This window comes from Ooceraea biroi, chromosome 6 (assembly GCF_003672135.1).
Source record: "Ooceraea biroi isolate clonal line C1 chromosome 6, Obir_v5.4, whole genome shotgun sequence".
NCBI lineage: Eukaryota > Metazoa > Arthropoda > Insecta > Hymenoptera > Formicidae > Ooceraea > Ooceraea biroi.
In genome coordinates this window covers 15,815,452-15,833,500 of record NC_039511.1, presented here as the reverse complement: position 1 = coordinate 15,833,500, position 18,049 = coordinate 15,815,452, and the positions used below count along the sequence as shown (strand labels likewise).

The following is an 18,049-nucleotide window of genomic DNA, read 5'->3' as shown; positions in this document are numbered from 1 at the left end:
TGTATAACGTGATGTTCTTGAGACCTTGATTCTTCGTTTGACGACTGTTGCTCCAGTTTTAATTACCAATAATTTTATTGACCACATACTAAAGTTTCATAACATATTTGCACATTGCCGTTGGGTTCTATTCCATTTGAATTCTGTAAAGAGCGGTATACCGGGAGACATGATTAGGACAAATTCTATAGAAGGCTTATAACTCGAACACTTGGCTTGTTTGCTCGGCCATTCTCCAGGCATCCATCTTTAGGTGACCCTGTCTACGGAGGACTATGCTGAGGAGGACCCTCCGTGGCCATTACTCGACCAGCAAACACACTTCGACCGTTGGACCGTCCTTCCATTCTGTCGTACGTCCTGCACCCCGAAACCCCTCTGTATCGGCGGGAGATTTCTATTTAAATGAGAATCCATTAGAATCTCGAGGCAGACGCGCGCGGCATCGACTCGGAAAGTTTGCTCCTACCGGATGCTAATCAGCATTTCCTGTTGGAAACAGTCTTCAGCCCGGACCCGGTCTTTTTAAGAAAGACCGCCTTTCTCCCGGGCATTCACGTCAAATTATTTTCAAGTACAATTGTACGCGCGCGTACTTTAATCCGTGGTAGAATTTATAGCGGATTTACAGCGGAAGGCTTCTGTGTTGAATATTAGACTAGATTTTCCATGAATAATGCGGTCCCTTTCGTCGAGCTAATCATCATTCGAGATTAATGGACATAAATTCATTACGCCACGCATGCAACGTTACAACTGTAGTTTTCGGACATTCGTAGCAACGTCGCTGGAGGATTAAATTCACGCGTACTGATTGCGGAAGCTGCGCTGAATTGTCAAAGCTCTCGTCGCAAGCCTGGATGCTAATGCGGGGAGCTCCATCCTCTCCCGAAATTAGCGCTAATACGCATTCAAAGTGTCCGCGGATAAACCGGCACGTGTGAATGCGAACGCGGTGTTCTTCAGGGTGTAACGACGGTAAGCGAGCGTGTACCCATGCTCGTCCCGCATGATGGTGGCGTGAGCGGGGGGTAGAGGGTGGGTTGCCTATTTACGTGCTCCACTATTGGCAACCATCATTAAGAGAGAGCATCGGACGGAGAACGCGCGATGGATAAGAGCGAGACGGGACATACAGAAATGACAAAGCCGCTCGTTAGGCCCTCCGAGGGTCCTCACGAGCGGTGCCAAGGGTGAGAACGTGCTTAGACCTCGATCCATCCCTTCGACCTCTGCTTTTCCAGCCGTCCCATCCTTCCCCGACCCGCTCTGTCGCGTATTCTTGAACACCCTTTCCGCAATGGTCACTTGTGGGTCTCGAGGAAGAAGGCCTCTCCCCCCGAAAACGCCTTTTGACCATTGACAGTCATCGGAGTGGAATAAGAATTTTGTTATCGCGTTTCTCAAATATTTGCGAGCACCAAATGGCCCGCACGTTTCCCGCGGACAGATTCCGCGATGAACTCGAACGAAGATCTCGGGAAGAGCATCGCAACAATTGGATATTAATAGTAACTGTTTTCTTTTCTGATAGTGTTTGGTAAATGTACGATGATGCGCCTTGTTTATTCAGTTTCATACATATATTCGGGATGTAATGAAAAATGTGGAATATTAGGACAATATTTGTATGTTGTGTTGGATGAACATCGGAAGGAAGGAAGGAGTGCTGATCAGCGTAGCCGTTCACTGTGTGCGTGGAACAAATGTCAGACGTTGGCAGCTGCGAGATGCAGGAAGCGAGTTGCCGCATCGGTGGCAATTACGCGTTGACTACATCCATCTAATACCGCCTCGCTCGTAAACACTCCATCGTCTTCTCTGTTACTGCCTTCCGCCTCTTTGCTCACGCGAACGCCACGTTCTACGAGGACATTTTGGCGTAGTTATGTTGAGTCTATACATAGCACGTTGCAAATCACAACGTCTTGACATTAGCTAATTAACGTTATACCGGGGAATTACGAGTGACGTAAAGTCGCAAAGTAATGTTTTATTTCATACATTCAGAAACATTGTCTCTCTTTAATGTATCTTCTCTTGTCTATTTTAGTAAAGAAGATACGTACATTCGTGTTATTTAAAATTTATTTGTAATTGATGGTTGCAATAGTGATCAAATATTACAGAGACAAAATTACTCAACATTGAGAGCAGAACAAATTATAGTAAGTCATATTCATCTCTGTTTCTTCATGTATTGTATAATCAAGCAATAATGTTAATGTGCACATTTGCAATTATTAACCATAGCCATTTCAAGTTTTTTAGCCTCGCACAGTTGCGCATTGCAAACTGGATTATTATCACAGAACATAAATTTCACGACGAACGGCTTTCTTCCTCAGTCTCGCAGATTCTTATGCGACCCGTAACGCGGGCATAGATGTACGAGGCCAGCCACGACGGCCGTTCCAGTCGTCATTAATCTTCAACGTGATCTAGCGGTGGTCCCATGATTTACGTGGCACCTTCCGCGTTTCTGAAACCGCGACAACGTGACGGGATGGCGGGGCGGTTAAGAGAAGTCGTCCTCGTCCTCGTCTTTGTCGTCGCGCAGTTCACCATGGGAGTTGGCAATCAGTCAGGGTGATGGTCTTGCGCCGTCGTAGGTGACCCAAGGTGCCGCGGGTGCGTTCCATCACTTTCTGTCCGTGATGTATGCATGAGGTCGCGACCGGTGGCAATCGCGACACATACGTTCCCACACATGGACCACCCTCGCCCTCAAGAGCCGAGACTCCACGGGTTCTCCCACGCGCCCTGCTATTTCCCTATGAATATATGAATCGAACCGAGACGGAGTTATATGGCGATGCGCGCACTCATGGGGCTTCGTACATTTGCGAGAGGTAGCAGCCCCGGTTTCCATCTCTCTCGGTGCCACGCTAATGCCACATGTATCATGCTTTCGCTAGACGGCATGATGGCTCGCCGGTCCGCGGAAGCAGAAACGTTTCGCAACTTCATTTGCGAAGTGCGATTTGTCCACTCGAAAAGCCCCCAGTTCGTCCGTTTGTTTCGCGCTCGCGAGTTTTGTGTGAAATGTTGCGCACATTAGTTTAGTTAACTTTATACACCGCAGTGTGCGCTCGGTTTCTCCCTTTTGCACAAGTGCACCGCTTTTCATTAAGTTATTGGCAATTAACTGGCTTGATCGATACTCTCGTAATGTAAATTTTCCCGGACTAGGTAGAATCTTTCATGACTTTGACGCATGCTTGACGTTGAATTTTTCTCAAGAAGTACGTTTTAACTTTAATTTTATTTTCGAGAGTTTTACTGTTCTCTATCGAGTTTGTCTTCGAGTTTATCGCTGCGAGAGAATGCAAGACAAAAGTTGAGATTTCGTTGATGTTTCTCGAAATGTCTCGTCGGCGCAATGTAACACGGACGTCGCGTCGTCGCTCGATCTTACCCTGCGTCCCTTCGGTCCCCGAAGGGCCTAAGTCCAGAGCCCAAAGGCTTAACAAGTTATGCGCACTTCGTGGCAGGCAGCTCAGCCTACGATGTTAGAGAGTGGTAATGGAGTTAATTGCCGGTAGAGGACGAAACCGAGGGCTTACGAGTTGAGATAGCCCGCGCACCTGATACCAACAAATTGCTCGGTTCTTACGTTACCGAGTGATGCAGTGTCGCCTTCCGCTGGTCGATGTATCGCGGGCCTTTAATCTCCAAATCTGTCGCGTAAGATCGTCATTGTCATCGTTAATCTTGTAGTGTAGTGCTTTATAATGACTGGAAGATTCCTTTTTAAGTCTTTTTCTTAATATTTCTTATTTCGTTATATAACTTTATTAATATTATATAATTACTTTTTGTTGTTAACACATTTACCATCAAACATGCTTTAGTTGACATGTTTTTGTTCACGCCAACTCGATTATTAAAACTATCGTGACATGTCCACATATTCATCTCTTCATAATTTTAACAAATAAACAAAAATATTAAGTTGTTTACGATGCGACAGATGATTCATTTTATCTATTATGTTCTTCTATTACTATTAAATATTCATTTTCTTGCAACTATAAATAATTTCGTGTTATAATATCTATTATTCATGTATCTTATAGAAATATTGATATCGGTTACCAGTGATCATCATGACGGAAAGTTCAGCGCCGGTCACCGGTGACCGCCATGGGGGTGAATGCGTCAAGTGTGGATACGCCAATGATATCTCCGAGGGTGATTTTCACGCGGGTTACTCGTTACTCTCGTTACCCGCGCGACGTCGACGGGAGAGTGGCTCGCGAAATAGGATAATGTCTCGGCAGGACGTTCCGCCGGCGTTGCCGAGGGACGACCGACTAGCGTGACACAGAAAAGACATTAGCCGCCAAAAGCGGGCGGGAGGAGAAGGGCTTAGGGTTTCGGAGGCGATAGGATGACGACGGTGGGACCGCGAGACCCATTGCCCGGCTGGAAACGTCTCGGGCTAAAAGTAAAATTACGAGGATGTTTCGCTCGTTTATGCGCTTCCCTTCTGTGCCACCCTTCGTCGTCGTTGAACGCTACTTGAGGACATAATTTGTCGCCCCTCGCACAATAGGCACATTTGGTGTTCGGCTCAGACATTTTTCTTACGTACATTTTACGTCGTTCATTGACCATCAATTCTTTTTTTCGCTTGGGTATTTTGAAGCTGGTTTTTTTGAATTAGTTGTGTAGCTGGTTTTGTGTGTGATGTACGAAGTGTCCAAAGCATAGTCGCTAGGCAGTAATTAATGTACTAGATGCAGACGCGTTAATGAGCTGCGCGGGCTTCCGAGAGAGTCGAGACATATTATTTCCAGCATATAGCGGTTACAATTTGATTAATTATATGCTAGCGGGCACCACCAGTTATTAACGTCATCGGTTTTGCCGGTTCAATTAAAAATCAATTTCGTAGGGTCCACTTAATTGGCTCGTTTCGCGCCGCGACGTTGGTTATTACCTTACCACCTATATACCCTTTTGTCTCGTAGCATCGTCTTATCGGGGCCGTGCAGGATTAATCGCTTATCAGGCTCAAGGCTCACGTGCAGGCGGGGATTTAATCGAAGCAGGAATATTAATTAAATTATGTAGTCTATGGAACCATTCCTTGGGACCATCAGAACTCTTAAAGTTGATTAAATATTTTAATAATAAGCATTGATGCGTACGCGTCTAGATAAAAAAGTATTTGTAACAAAAGTGACTTACTGATATCATCGAGAAATCATGAAAACGAGTAATATGATAACATCGAAATCAAGTTATTATGTAAAACGGCTTTCTTATGTTTGCATTTATTCGCAAATATAATACATCCTTTAATAAACGAATAATAAATAAATTGTTTTACTATAATTTTTTTACTATAATTTATTATTAACAAGCTTATTTAAAGTTTACAGTATCAACGGTAACATTCAAAATGATTCATGAGATATTTGATATTCCCTCGATCTGAATCCGGTGATCGCATTTTGCATTCGATAATTTAATCTTTAATGCTCAGCGAGTTCCTGAGATCACAGACCGATGTAAGTGCGTAAGGTTATTCCTCAATTAAGCGACTAACGAGCGTCTACTTTGCCTAAGTCCAGTCTTTCCGATTCCCGAGCCCTTTTGAATGAAATAATAGTTACTCGAAATCAACCCTCATGGCCGACAGAAGCCGGGAGCTTTATAAGGCATGCTCGAGTTTGGCGGAAAATCGTAATCGGCACGAGTGGATGGTTCCTCTCCGGCCGCTGGAAAATCAAAGTTTCACCAGCATTAAATGCTAATGAGAACCGGCCACATAATGGCTCGTGTGTGCAGCCTGACGAACGCTCGAATTAGAGGCGAGAGAGGAATATACATATCCGCGGCATTGAGGGGGACGGACGAACGGGGGTTGATCGAAGGTGAATGCAGAGAGGCGAGGCTGGAGGACTCTCTCGCCTGGAAATGCTCGCCGGTCCTTGAGCTGATTAAATTCTTTCCGCCGTGATTGCTGGTCCCTGGCGTTTTCATAGGTCGAGGATCCGGCGGTGGACCGTGCCGTAGAAGTACCATTCTCCGCGTATTATTATTAACCTCAATTATTTTTAAGCTCATTGTTCTTGTGAGGTGCTTTCAGCAAGGAGTGCATTGAGCGAGTTTAAAACTTTCATATCCTGGAATCGCGTTAATGTTCTTCTAGGAAATAAATGATTGTTGTTTCATCCGTTATACTGAATATAATAATTATTACAAAGTAGATACTTGTTTGTAAAGTTGTGAAAATATATAAAACAAATTTTTTACGCGTTATTGAGTAAATCGAATTAGATATAACAAAAATAGCAGAATATTTATAATAGAACAATATATGGATTTTTTTCATGTATGTTTTTCAAACGTTTCTACGGAAGTTGATATTTTCGCGGGAGTTGAGTCTTGGCCACATGACTATCCGGATAATATCCGCTGATATATTTTTGATTGAGACTTTTGCATCCACGGGGTGTACGTGCCGGAGAGTTCGCCTGGGCCTCGTCGGCACGGAACTTTAAATTCTCATGCCGCCTCGCTTAATCCGCAGCTTAAAGAGCTTAACCCCACGAATACCTCGTCAGAGCCTCCCTCGACGGCGGTCGTCGCGGTGCCAGAGAGCAGGTTTATTAGCGCGCGGATTTCGAAATTCTTTTCATCCCCAGTCGGGACACGGGGCCACCCGCGCCGTTTACATAAGCGAGTTCCCCGGATTGCCTTTTTGATATGTAGATAAGGGGGTGGTGCCGCTTTTACGCCGTTTACGCCCCGCCGCGGGTTAAAGAGAAGACCGAGATTCCGTTCCCAATATCTCGCAACAGCTTCAGTTAGCACCGTCGTACGGCCTGACAGACGTCTCCGTCGTTGGAAGGCGTCGCGACGCGTCTTAAATGTATTCCGCCGTGACAATGCGCAATAACTGCGATGACAAATCCAACTGAACATCCGTGAGCACAGGTTTTTGGAAGCAAAGGCAAAACGTCTAAAATATTCCAACAATAAAGGAAATGAAAAACAAAAGTAACATTTTCAAGTATGACATTTGAACTCAGTTAATTTATAAATTCCTCATGTATAATATTCAAAATGCATCTAAAGTGCGAAAAGTAACCTTTAACCTATAGTTAAATTATACAAAAGACTGTTCTCGTAAGTTTGCTTGCACGGACGCGGCTCTATGCAAAATGTCGATTTTCTCAAATGAAATCTTGGGGCAGACGCGATAATCGACGAGGTTCTGGCGCCGCACGTAAACGTCCGTGGAGACCAAAGGGCCGGATAAAATCGAGGAATTATGGCTGGGTGCGTGTAGCCGTGGTATAAACAAATTACACGCAAACAGTTTCTCGACGGTGATTAGCGACAAACCTCGTTAAGGAAATCCATGCAAGGCTCAGATCGGTAGCGCTAACAGTGGCAACAAAAATTAATAACATGAACAGGACGTAAAATGCGAAGCGTTGCGTCAAATAATTTATGTACATCTTGCCATTTGCTATATTTTACAATTATACACAATTTAATCATTTGATTTTTATTTTATTTTGTTTTTTTGCCAAACCCATGTAAGGGAATCTTCTTTCCGTTCGCTTGCCGACATGAAGTCGTTGCTCGTTAAAGTCCGTGGCAGAAATAGGGAGCTCGATAAAAGGATAAATGACTGGTTCGCTCACGAGATAGTTCCTCGTTGGTGTTGGATCCTCACGGGACTTAGCCGCGGAGAAGCGTGATCAGCTGGCTTCCAAGGAAAAAGAGAGGAAAGAACCGAGCTAGGGAATTACTACTCCTCTGTCCCCGTCGTTTCTCAATTATTGGCTCGTTCACTCTATATAGAGCCGTTCATTTACTTCTATTATTCAAGATAAACAGATTTTCTAAGCTTAAGTTTCTTTTCAGCCGGCGACGCACACGTGCGTTCGCGCAATTTCGTTTCCCTCTTCCTGCCTTATATGAAATTCCAAAGAATATTCCGACATTACGAAGACACACAAATGGAACGAGAATTCGTGTGTTTATGAAAAAAAAGAAACTATTTCTAACATTTTTACGTGTGTGTCATTACGGTCATTGCACGTAGAGCTGCGTGTTCGGCTTCGCACTGATTTTCACTTCGCGCAGCGGCGACTTTCGCAAGCCGATTGCGACAGGTTTCCGCAATTAGAATGGCAGTGGCGGGCATCAAAGGCGGCTCATGTGGAAGATGCGAAATTTCATCGGAAGCCACGCGGTTGCGACGAGAGGAATACGCGGAGGCGGGCGGTGAGCTGCTCGGCCCGAGTTTGCGAGTTCCAAGCCAAGGGGATTGCCGTATATTAAAGTACTTTTTGGCTCCCCCTTTCGTTACCCATACCGCGATCCGCACCTCTAGACTCGGCGCCCCTCTGGCTCTTGTCTCTTTTTTTTCTCATTTTCGATCTTTCACTCTCTCTCTCTCTCGCCGTCCCTTCCTCGTTAACTATTCGGTCCACGAGCAATCGTAAGCTCTGCCTAAACCTGCTGCCTATTTCGCGTGATGTTTCGTGGTCGCTCATAATACTTGAGTAAAGTCTGACTTTTCGTCCGACGATAGTCACGTGTATGCGCGTGCGTGTGTGTTGGTGTGCGTGCGCGATGATATATTTTATCCCAAGCGAAGAGGAGCTAAGGAACCGAAATTAAAACTGCATTAGAACGAGTGATGTGGGAGAAAAAAGATTGAATTATTAAATTCAGAAGCGTGACAAGACGGGAGTTTCTATTTAAATTAATGCGATATTGTCGAGAGATGCTGTATGACACAATTTAGTTACTATTTTAAAGCAATTTCTTTATCAATGTTGCAACAAATCAGGGACGAGAAAATTCTGTATGAAAGAGCGACGTAAGTGAAAGGGTGGCATCAGCAAGTCAGGTTCACGTCCTTGGACGGCGAGATCAGAAATTTCGAGCTGGAATCACACGAAACGTTAATCCGTGAACCGAGGCAACATTCATCGGAGGGGGCTCCTTTTGGTGCCATTAGTCATTAGCGATTCTAAAAGCTCCCAGGGTAGAATATTACGGCGGTAGCCACGGCAGCTTTTACCATACTTCAGCTTTATGTTAGGCTCATTCATCAAAACCCAACAAGCCCAACGGCTTCGTGGGTACGTGGAACGGCAATGGCTCGTACATTGCGGCGAGCTACTTATGATTTGCGATCTTGCGGCATCAGATATTTTGAAAACGGCTGGGAATAAGTACATACTTCGCTGATATACATCGTAAAATTATTCACGTTTCTTTTCTTGCAAGCATACAAAGTATCCCAATTTTATTATCGACATAATATTGCTTTATATAAAACATTTGTTAAGCTTCTTCTGAAAGCTTGCTGAGATAACATCGGAAAGATATTGTAACATTTTTTTGACAAGACCTAGTTCAGCTATTTCAGTAAATCTGCTTTAGACAATATCGAGAAGCCGGTACAGGATAAATATTTGAAAACGATGTTGATGGGAGATATCATGAAACTCTATTGAGATAATAGTATCGTGAAAAGAAGTTATCCGTCCAGATGTGAACCGAGCGAGCTTTCTTCACGCCTGTATCGCAGGAAATCGGCGTGTCGTGGAAAAGGTGAGAAGCTGTCAATTCTGTCACGTGTCCAATGGACCATACAGGCGCCCCATTACTGCGGGGCTCCAGAGAGAAATAATAAAAATGCCATTAGTGTCTCGCCGTCCCATGATGCTCGACGATGTGAGCATTTCACCCCAGATTTCGGGGCGATATATCTCATCCCTTCGACCACTTTAACGTCTTTGTCACGGACTCTCCCACTTGACGAGGTTAATCCTTCTTTCTGGCCTTCAGACTTCCTGCGCTTCTTCTTTTCTCTCCTCGGTCCAGCGACCGGACGGCCTTAAAATCCGTTCACGAGCTGGAACGAAAATAATTGCATCGTGATTCTTCCTACTTCTTCGTTGTTCTCTCCCCTGCCTTCTCTCTTTCCTTTTCTCTCCTGTTTTCTTTTTCTATCGCTTGCGCGCCCTCCTCTTCGATTCAGGACCGAGAGTATATAAATCCCCGGACAGGATCATCGTCGAAAAATAAGATAAAAATCTCGCAGCATCCGGGTCGTGCGGGGGAGACGGTGGGAAAAAGGCAAATTCTCGAATAAACACATCCGCGCTTCTTTATGATGGCACTTTGTGCGGAGATCCATCCCCGCCGCTCGACGCGGCTGTGTGTACCGCGCGCATTATTAACTCAACCACCGGAAAATGTCAACGTAGGCAGTCCTTTTCTTATCTCCTTGCTCTTCTTTATTTTACCGTTGCTGGCACCCTTCTCATCTCGCCCTTTATCTTTATCGTTTTGTCCGACCTCCTGCGCCCCCAGCGAATCCAATCTGCGAATGACACCTTCCGCCGATTATCTCCCGTGCAATGTGTTTTGCGTATCCGCAACCTCGAATATGTCATAAACAAAAAGTTAGACAAATGTACATTTTATAAATTTAAGACAAACTATGTATTATTTATTCTGTTTTTGAGTCGAGATCTCTGCTATCGCGTATCCTTCAAACATATTATTATGCCTGTCAGGATAATGTGATAAAATATTGTTTAAAATTTGTATATAGTTACAATACAATATTACTGACGCAGGCAATGAATTTCTTTTACAGATCGATATAACTATCTCCTTTAAAGATTTGGCGTTTTTAACTTCTTTCCTTTAAAGAAACGGAAATGGCAAAATCAGTTTGCGTACGCGCCATCTCGAATAGACGACTCGGTACGCGAATATACGATATCGGATTTCCAAACGTTTTAATCACCGTTTTTCTTTTTCCTGCCGCGATTTCCCGTCTCCCAGCGGCGGGGGGGGTTCTCCCGCGGAAAGGAGTTATCACCGAAGGAAACTACGGGCAACCGACGGTTGGCGTAGACCCGGAAAGGGAGGCTGGAGGCGCTCAGCGGGGGTTAAAACGACCCCCGCAGCCGGGGCTGAAGTCTGAAAGATAAGGTGCCCCTCTTCTCTTCTCTCGGCCTCCTAGATTATGGAATGGCACTTTAATTACACTAATGGGAGAACCAAATGTTAATTACAATTCGAAGACTAAAAGAGAGACGATTCGCGGGACCAGAGAAGAGGTGGTGCTCGGTAAGACAGGGTAAAAGGAAGAAGGCAGCGCGACGGGGGATGGTCCAGGGAAAGAACGAGATGAGATTTGCCTGAGCGCAGGAGGGTTGCCCTCTGTGATTAGTATTATTTAATTAAAAATGCCCGATTTCACTATCGTCTCTTCGCGTAATGTCGCACAACGAAATTTGGAGATTCGCTGCGACGAAGTCGATTATTTCGTGTTATTAGTGCTTCGGCATTCATCGTATTTGCCAGACTTCTAATACATGGTGCCATTTAAACTCTCGAGGAAAGTGGCGGTGCAAACACCATATTCCCGTCATAACGATGTAACAGCTTCCGGGTCTTTAGTGTGCGTAAACAAGCTGTAACTATTTTATGGAAACTTTACGCTAGTCAATAGGACGTCAAGTATCACGTTCTCTCCTTGTCTTCTCATTGCTATTTCGCATTTTTAGGGCCTTCTATCTATATATTACTAGCCTCTCTATCTTTTCTGCCATAATGTGAATTTTTCGTCTTAATAAAAATAAAATACAAAAATATCTTTCTAACTACATTCACACTATGTTCTAATTAATTAATTAAAAAAAAAACTGAAGTTTTCGAAACTTGGTTCCTTCATGCGAGCGTTATTTCAAAATTCCTCCGGCTATTACATAATCTTTTGATATTGTCTTGGCGACACCCTGGGAGATAACGATGACGACAACGACGACGACGACAACGGCTATCGACGGTGGAGAGGCGACGCGCGTCGGGCGGGTTTCAATTTAAAGTTGGACGAACGTGTCGGGATTTCAATGTACAAAATGCGTATGCTAAACTCTTCGCACCCCTCGTGGCGCACTCCCGCTTCTCTCCGTCTTCTCGGGGCTGAGAGCTTCGACAGCCGGGGCCCTTGACAGGCATCGGTGGACAAGGTCCACCGCCGACGTTGCGACGGCAAAAATCAGCAAGTCTGATCAGTGGCGCCAAGTAGAAAGGGGCGCAAGTAGAACGCCGCTTGTTGTAGCAAGCCCGCACGCGGGACATTCGTCCCGCGTGCACTTTGAAGTTCGTGCCCCAAAGGACAAATTACTTTTTCGAGGCGGTCACCCGGCCTTGAAACCCTTACAGAGCGCCCTTAGGTCCCTTTAATGATCGCGGCTGGCGATCGAAGGTAATGCATATCAATGGACAGGACGGCGAAACAAACGTCCGATACGCCGATAGTTCCTAATGACTTTCGGAATTTTACTTTTTAAAATGTCTTCCTCCGCGTCGCCGGCTCGCCTTTTGAGCACGCTCGACGATATTATTACCATGATTCAAAGGCTCAATATAAACTTTATAACGTTGAGCGGGGTTACGGGTGCATCTCAATGCAGCTTCAAAGGCTGTTATTCTTTCGCCAGAATACGTTCGATTGCTGCGATTCTCTCTCATAATAATATATCTTGTTATGATTAAAAATAGATGTATTAGATATTTCTCTCTTTTGTTATAAATTTTATTACTAGCAATTTATGATACTGTCATGCCACCATTTTAATAAATAAATAGAGAAAAGGAACATTTACTAGAAGTTTACAAAATTCTTTTATTTTGTCTAGAAAAGTAAGTTTTCTTTCTCAGCTCATTTTACCTTATTCGTTGCTGATAATGCATTCAAAAAACAAACGCGCCGGAAGTCCACGTGCACTGTACGATACACACATACATGTCACGTTACATATGGGTGATTGTCGGAAGGACGAGATGGATCGAGAAAGATGCTTCGATAGCAGGACTCCGTCTCAGATCGGTGAGAAGTTTTGCTTCAAGAGCTGGATTACCGCGTGGCTACGGATGGATTTGAAAATTGTAGGGCCCCTAGGGTTCCTGGCGAGGGCGGTGTGGCAGGGTAGAGCGTGATTGATTTTGCATACGACACAGATTGGACAGGTTTGAGAAATTGGACTGGCTTTCTGCCTGGTCTTTCTCTCTCTCTCTCTCTCTCTTTTGCTCTCACTTCTCCCCTTGCTTCTCTCCTTCTTCTTCATCATCTTCCTTTTTCTTTTACGCCAGAGTGTGATACGTTCGGACTTTGCGTACGTTACGTGTGTGCGTGCATGTAAGTCGCGCGTATATTCGCCATATCGCCGTGCGTATTTCTACGCGAGACGAAGAAGGGTTCCCTCTCGTATCTCTCGCGGGGAACGTCGAAGGGGATTGGTCTTGAACGAGCGATTTGTGCGATCTTCGAGGACGTATTTATGAGCATTCTAGCCACCCCCGCCTGAACTTTCATATTGCGCTCGCCATTTTAGACAGTCAGTCTCGCGTATACGGTTGCTTCACAGAACACACGTAATACATAACACGTAACGTTTCTAGTAGCTAGATTGTTCCTACAAAACAGTTCTTCTTTACAAAATAAATATTGGCAACACGCAAATGTCAACAACAGCATTTCATTCCTTTTTGTCAAAAAGTTCCGTTTTTTCGTATTAAATTCATCAAAGTGTGCATAGCTAGGAGACAGTATGTACACGAGATCTCGACACATCGATACATCCTGTACATCCTTTAATCGAATCATCTACATCGCGATGTACATTTTAACAAGGAAAAAGTGACGTACTGATGAAAGTCTAAATTATTTTGTGATGGATATCAAAGCGCAAGGCAAAACGTATGCGTCTCAAAGCGGTACAACGTGTGATCATGCGGAGAGGGCTGAGGAGGGATCGTTGAGCCATTCGGGCTCGCTCTCGTCTGGCGTTATCCGCCGACGTCGGAGTGGATAACAGGCCAAACGATTTATTCTAAACCTTTATCCGGGGGCGCCCTCCAAATTTATGAAAGAAGACGCCCGTTTAACCGACTCGCTCAGTCATCCCTCACCGCGGTGGTGAAGCCACCCTACCCTGCCTGTCTTCCACGCCTCTCTCCGTTACTCTCGCGAGGCTCCCTCTCGCTTCGGCGTCTCCCTCGGCTTGGCTCGGCTCTCCCGCCGTGCTCGCATGTCAGCCCTTTATTTTATACCGAAGCGACTCGGTCCGATTTGGTCTTAATATTAAAGGGGATGGCTCGCCCTTAGCGCGTGATCGGGATGCCAAATCTCTCCGATTGTGACTTCGTTCAACTTACCTTTCAGATGAACAAAATGAATTTCAGGCGACTGCGAGAACGCGTAGCACATCTTGGCAGCTACGATATCTTTATTTTATTAATTACATAGCTATGTTGATCATGGAGATCTCTTATGTGATATTTAGACTGGTAAAGTTTTACGCAATTTCTAAATAAATCTCGTACAACTCGTAAATAGAAAATTTATATTAAACTTAAACTGTTTTATCATCTACATGAAAAGTGTAATTTTAGTCTCATATTTTTATTTATGCGTAACATGGTTGATGGTTTGATCGTAAATGATAATTTATGTATTTTATAAATTTATGTATTTTCTGTGTGTGTAATTGATCTCGTAGTGTAATATTTTATTTATGAGATACCACTTTTTAATAATGACGTTAAGATAACTGATTCAAACGTTGTTGTTTCCTGCTTATGATTAAATTATTTGCCCATATTTTTGCATCTCGTAATCTAATATGGCACACGGTAACGCGGCTCGATTTAGTCACGACACGTCTGTCTTTCCGCATTACGGAGATTCTTCATAATGTAGTACAAGCAATTAAAGAAACGCTTTGCTTATAAATTAGGATTGACGTCGAAAGAATAATTTTCCGTAATTCGTTTCCTTTTGCAGTTATATCTGAGCAAAACACGGCAGGCTGCCTTCTCGGCCGATTTGCAGCAGTCTCTCTCACGAACAGTCAGTCCAACCGCACGCCAGCAAGGTAAGTTTTTATCTTACTATTTTCACAGCACGCGAGCCGTTCTCTCTCCCTCTCTCGTTCTCTTCTTTGTATTTTTTCAATTCGAACAAAGAATGAAAAATCACGCGCACGATGCATAGCATTCGATTATCTTGGCCGTTTTCTCATAATTTTTACAAAATTTTCACATGCAATTTTATTCTTTATATCCTTATGATTTAGTCTCCTTTCGTATGTAAAAGAATATATTTAAAAAAGTCAAGAAAATATTAATCGCGCGAAACTTTAATAAGAAATCTGATCTATGTGCAATGTGCATGTAATATAATGAAATCCTCCTTTTATCACAAGTTTATAATTTATAATTAAATTATCCGAACTCGATGCACTTTATTAAATTTTTATTAAGATTAAATTTGTTTAGAGATACTGCTAAAGGGAAATGCAAGTCTTTTATATATTTTCTAAAGACTACCTTGTTAAAATTATCTGTCTTTTTATGTAATAGTTTGCAAATTAATCATTTTTATGCCGAGAAAGCCTGCTCTTTTGCAAGTTATAGAAAATATCTTCTATTAAACGAGAATTCTTGGCATTAGAGTTATCCACAATCTATCAATGAGCGATTGTTTTCCGACGTTTTTTCTGTTTTACGATTTTCATGAGCTCGATCGCCACGATAAAGACAATGATTGAAAGAACTCGCGGCATAGAGAACTTCTGCTGCATATGGTTTCCCGATAGGTAATGGTATAAATAATTTAATGACTTGGGGAACGCGGATATATGATTGCGTTTCTGAAGAATAATGTCCTGCTTCTAGCAGGCACGACACGCGCAGAATTTAGGAGCATGGCATCACGACAATGGTATCGAAGCTTTTGCCCAGAGCAAAAATCGCGTCGCAAGTGATCTCTCGTGATAGCGGCACTTACCGCGATCACGAACTTTCTTCTTTCCCCTTCGCAGAAAATAGTTGTAGACGAGCACGGCGCCGGCTGTATGTGCGCCGCGATTATAAACGATCTCGATCGCTTTCATCTATGAATTATGGCTGGATTATCGTCGACGTTTTCTTTTTCAGTCACGAAGAAATTGGTCATATTATTACACACGCAATTCCTTCCAGATTACATGGATTGTTTAACAGACTTTTCAACTTTAGACTAAAATTAATGTATTCACATATATATATATATATATATATATATATATATAATACATTCCATGCACGCGGACAGACAGTATCATAGCTCTTGACTTCGAAGCATTGTCGATCAATCTCCACTTTGCTGGGGAATTCCGTTTTGTCGGTGCTTCGAGTGCCGGTCAAACAGCCGGGTCAGGCGCTTTTGGAAAGACGAGTGCCGGAAACAAAAGCCCGGCGTTTCAATTAGGCCCTTTATTAGTTAGCGATAATAGGGCCAACAGCGGTCGGACCGACGCCACCCTGCCGGGCTGGTCGGCGCTTAACCGAAGGTTACGGGATTGTTTGCGCGCGGATCCGACTATCACGATATTAAGGGCTGACTAGGCAGTCCCTAGCTCCTTGATGTTTAGAATCGCCCGGCCGGCTTCCATGGCTCTTCCGTGAGTTCCGGATAGGCGAGATCGGGGAGCTCGCGTCTTGCTTTGCGGATCCGGCCGATTGATTTTCTTGCGCGACGTAAGCTCACGAGGATAAGCCCATGGTGACGCCGACTCACCCTGATGAGGAGCGAGAAGAGAAACGCACCATGGTGGAGCCATGGTGAAGCCGATCGAGCCGGGAGGAGGAATTTGTCGCTGAGGAGAGCAGGTCGCAGCAGTCGCCTGCGGCGAGCCGCAACGATCCTCTCGTCCCACCCGTCGTGCGCTACCGCACGATACCGGAGAGAGTGAAAGAGAAAGAGAGAGAAAGGAAAAGAGAGGAACAGAGAGAGAAAGGGAGGACTAAACCAGCCGCTGTGCTACTGCTATTGCTGCGGGACCGTTCGAAACTAACTTAGAGGGCCGCCGAAACTACACCCGCTTCCCACGCCGCAAAACGAACGGCACGGCTAACAAGGCGGGCACACGAAATACATCGGATATTGATTCGCGAGGGTGAAACGACAGCAGCGAAAGCGGTGTCGCGGTGAATAACTCCTTGGGCATTCAGCGTGACGCGCGACGCGCGAGGAAGATCCGCGGCGCGGAGTTGCGGTTGTTAATGTCGTTTCGCGCGGCTCGAAGTTGAGACAATGTTGCTTGACGCACGATGCGTACTCGTATGTACGTAGGCAACGGCTACGGATGCGTGGCCGTCAGCGTCACGCGAAGCGTCCGCTGTTCCGCTTTTAAATGACGGCACCGACGTTGATTATTCCAATTAATTTTCACGGACAGCATCGGAGCTGCCTCCCTGCTCGTTTCCCTCAAAACGTCACGGGCGTTTTGACTGTGCGCTTTGACTGCGCAGCTGGCGATCAAATCCGCCGCGATGATCTATTAACGAGCGCGTATCGCGATAATTAATAACTGGTGTTCTCCTTATTGTCGTGCTCACACAACACGCTCACACGGCCATCCACGTGGTCGGGCAAATTGCATTTACGTCACGTCGTCTCGATCCATATAGTAGTCCGCAAAATCGGTTTTAGTGTAAACGAGGAAAGCCGGGCTAAGGGTCTCGGGCGCGGCTCCTGGCTGGGTGGGAAGATGCGGCGGGAGAATGGCTGCGACATCTTGTATTGTCAGATCCCAACGCGACAAATTCATAATTGCGTTAATGCGGGTACGGCGAGGGTTCTTGCCGCAACCACCGCAAGGCGCGCCATGGCGTCTTGCGGCTATAAGAGAGGACGATATAGCGCAGGAAGGGCGGTGAGGAGGATCGGGAAGGCGGCGGGTGGCAGCGGAGAACGGTCCCTTCTGGTACGGGCTCGTTAATCTTCGGAGGATTACGCCAGAAGGAAGTATCGCCATTGTGCAGGGCGTTCCTCCTCGAGTCGATAATTATTAATTAAATTGGCCGAACGGGCCACTCCGCGATTTATCGACTTATCGATCGTCGTTCAACGATATTGCGGCGATATTGTCTGGGAGAGATCGCCGACAAATTTTTTAACGACCTCTGTGCGCGTGGATTTATTAATGTCGCGCGAGGA

The 18,049-nt window shown here is 44.9% G+C and overlaps 1 protein-coding gene across 5 annotated transcripts in view; it reads left to right on the top strand.

Annotated features, from left to right (window-relative positions):
* The window catches only part of LOC105284577 (mucin-12), a 275,050-nt gene that overhangs the window by 145,034 nt on the left and 111,967 nt on the right, over positions 1-18,049 (top strand). For all 5 annotated transcript variants that reach the window (XM_026970345.1, XM_026970344.1, XM_026970343.1 and 2 more), the window contains exon 4: positions 14,852-14,942. In XM_026970345.1, coding sequence (XP_026826146.1) covers positions 14,852-14,942 — 91 coding nt within the window. The remainder of the gene's footprint in view (positions 1-14,851; positions 14,943-18,049) is intronic.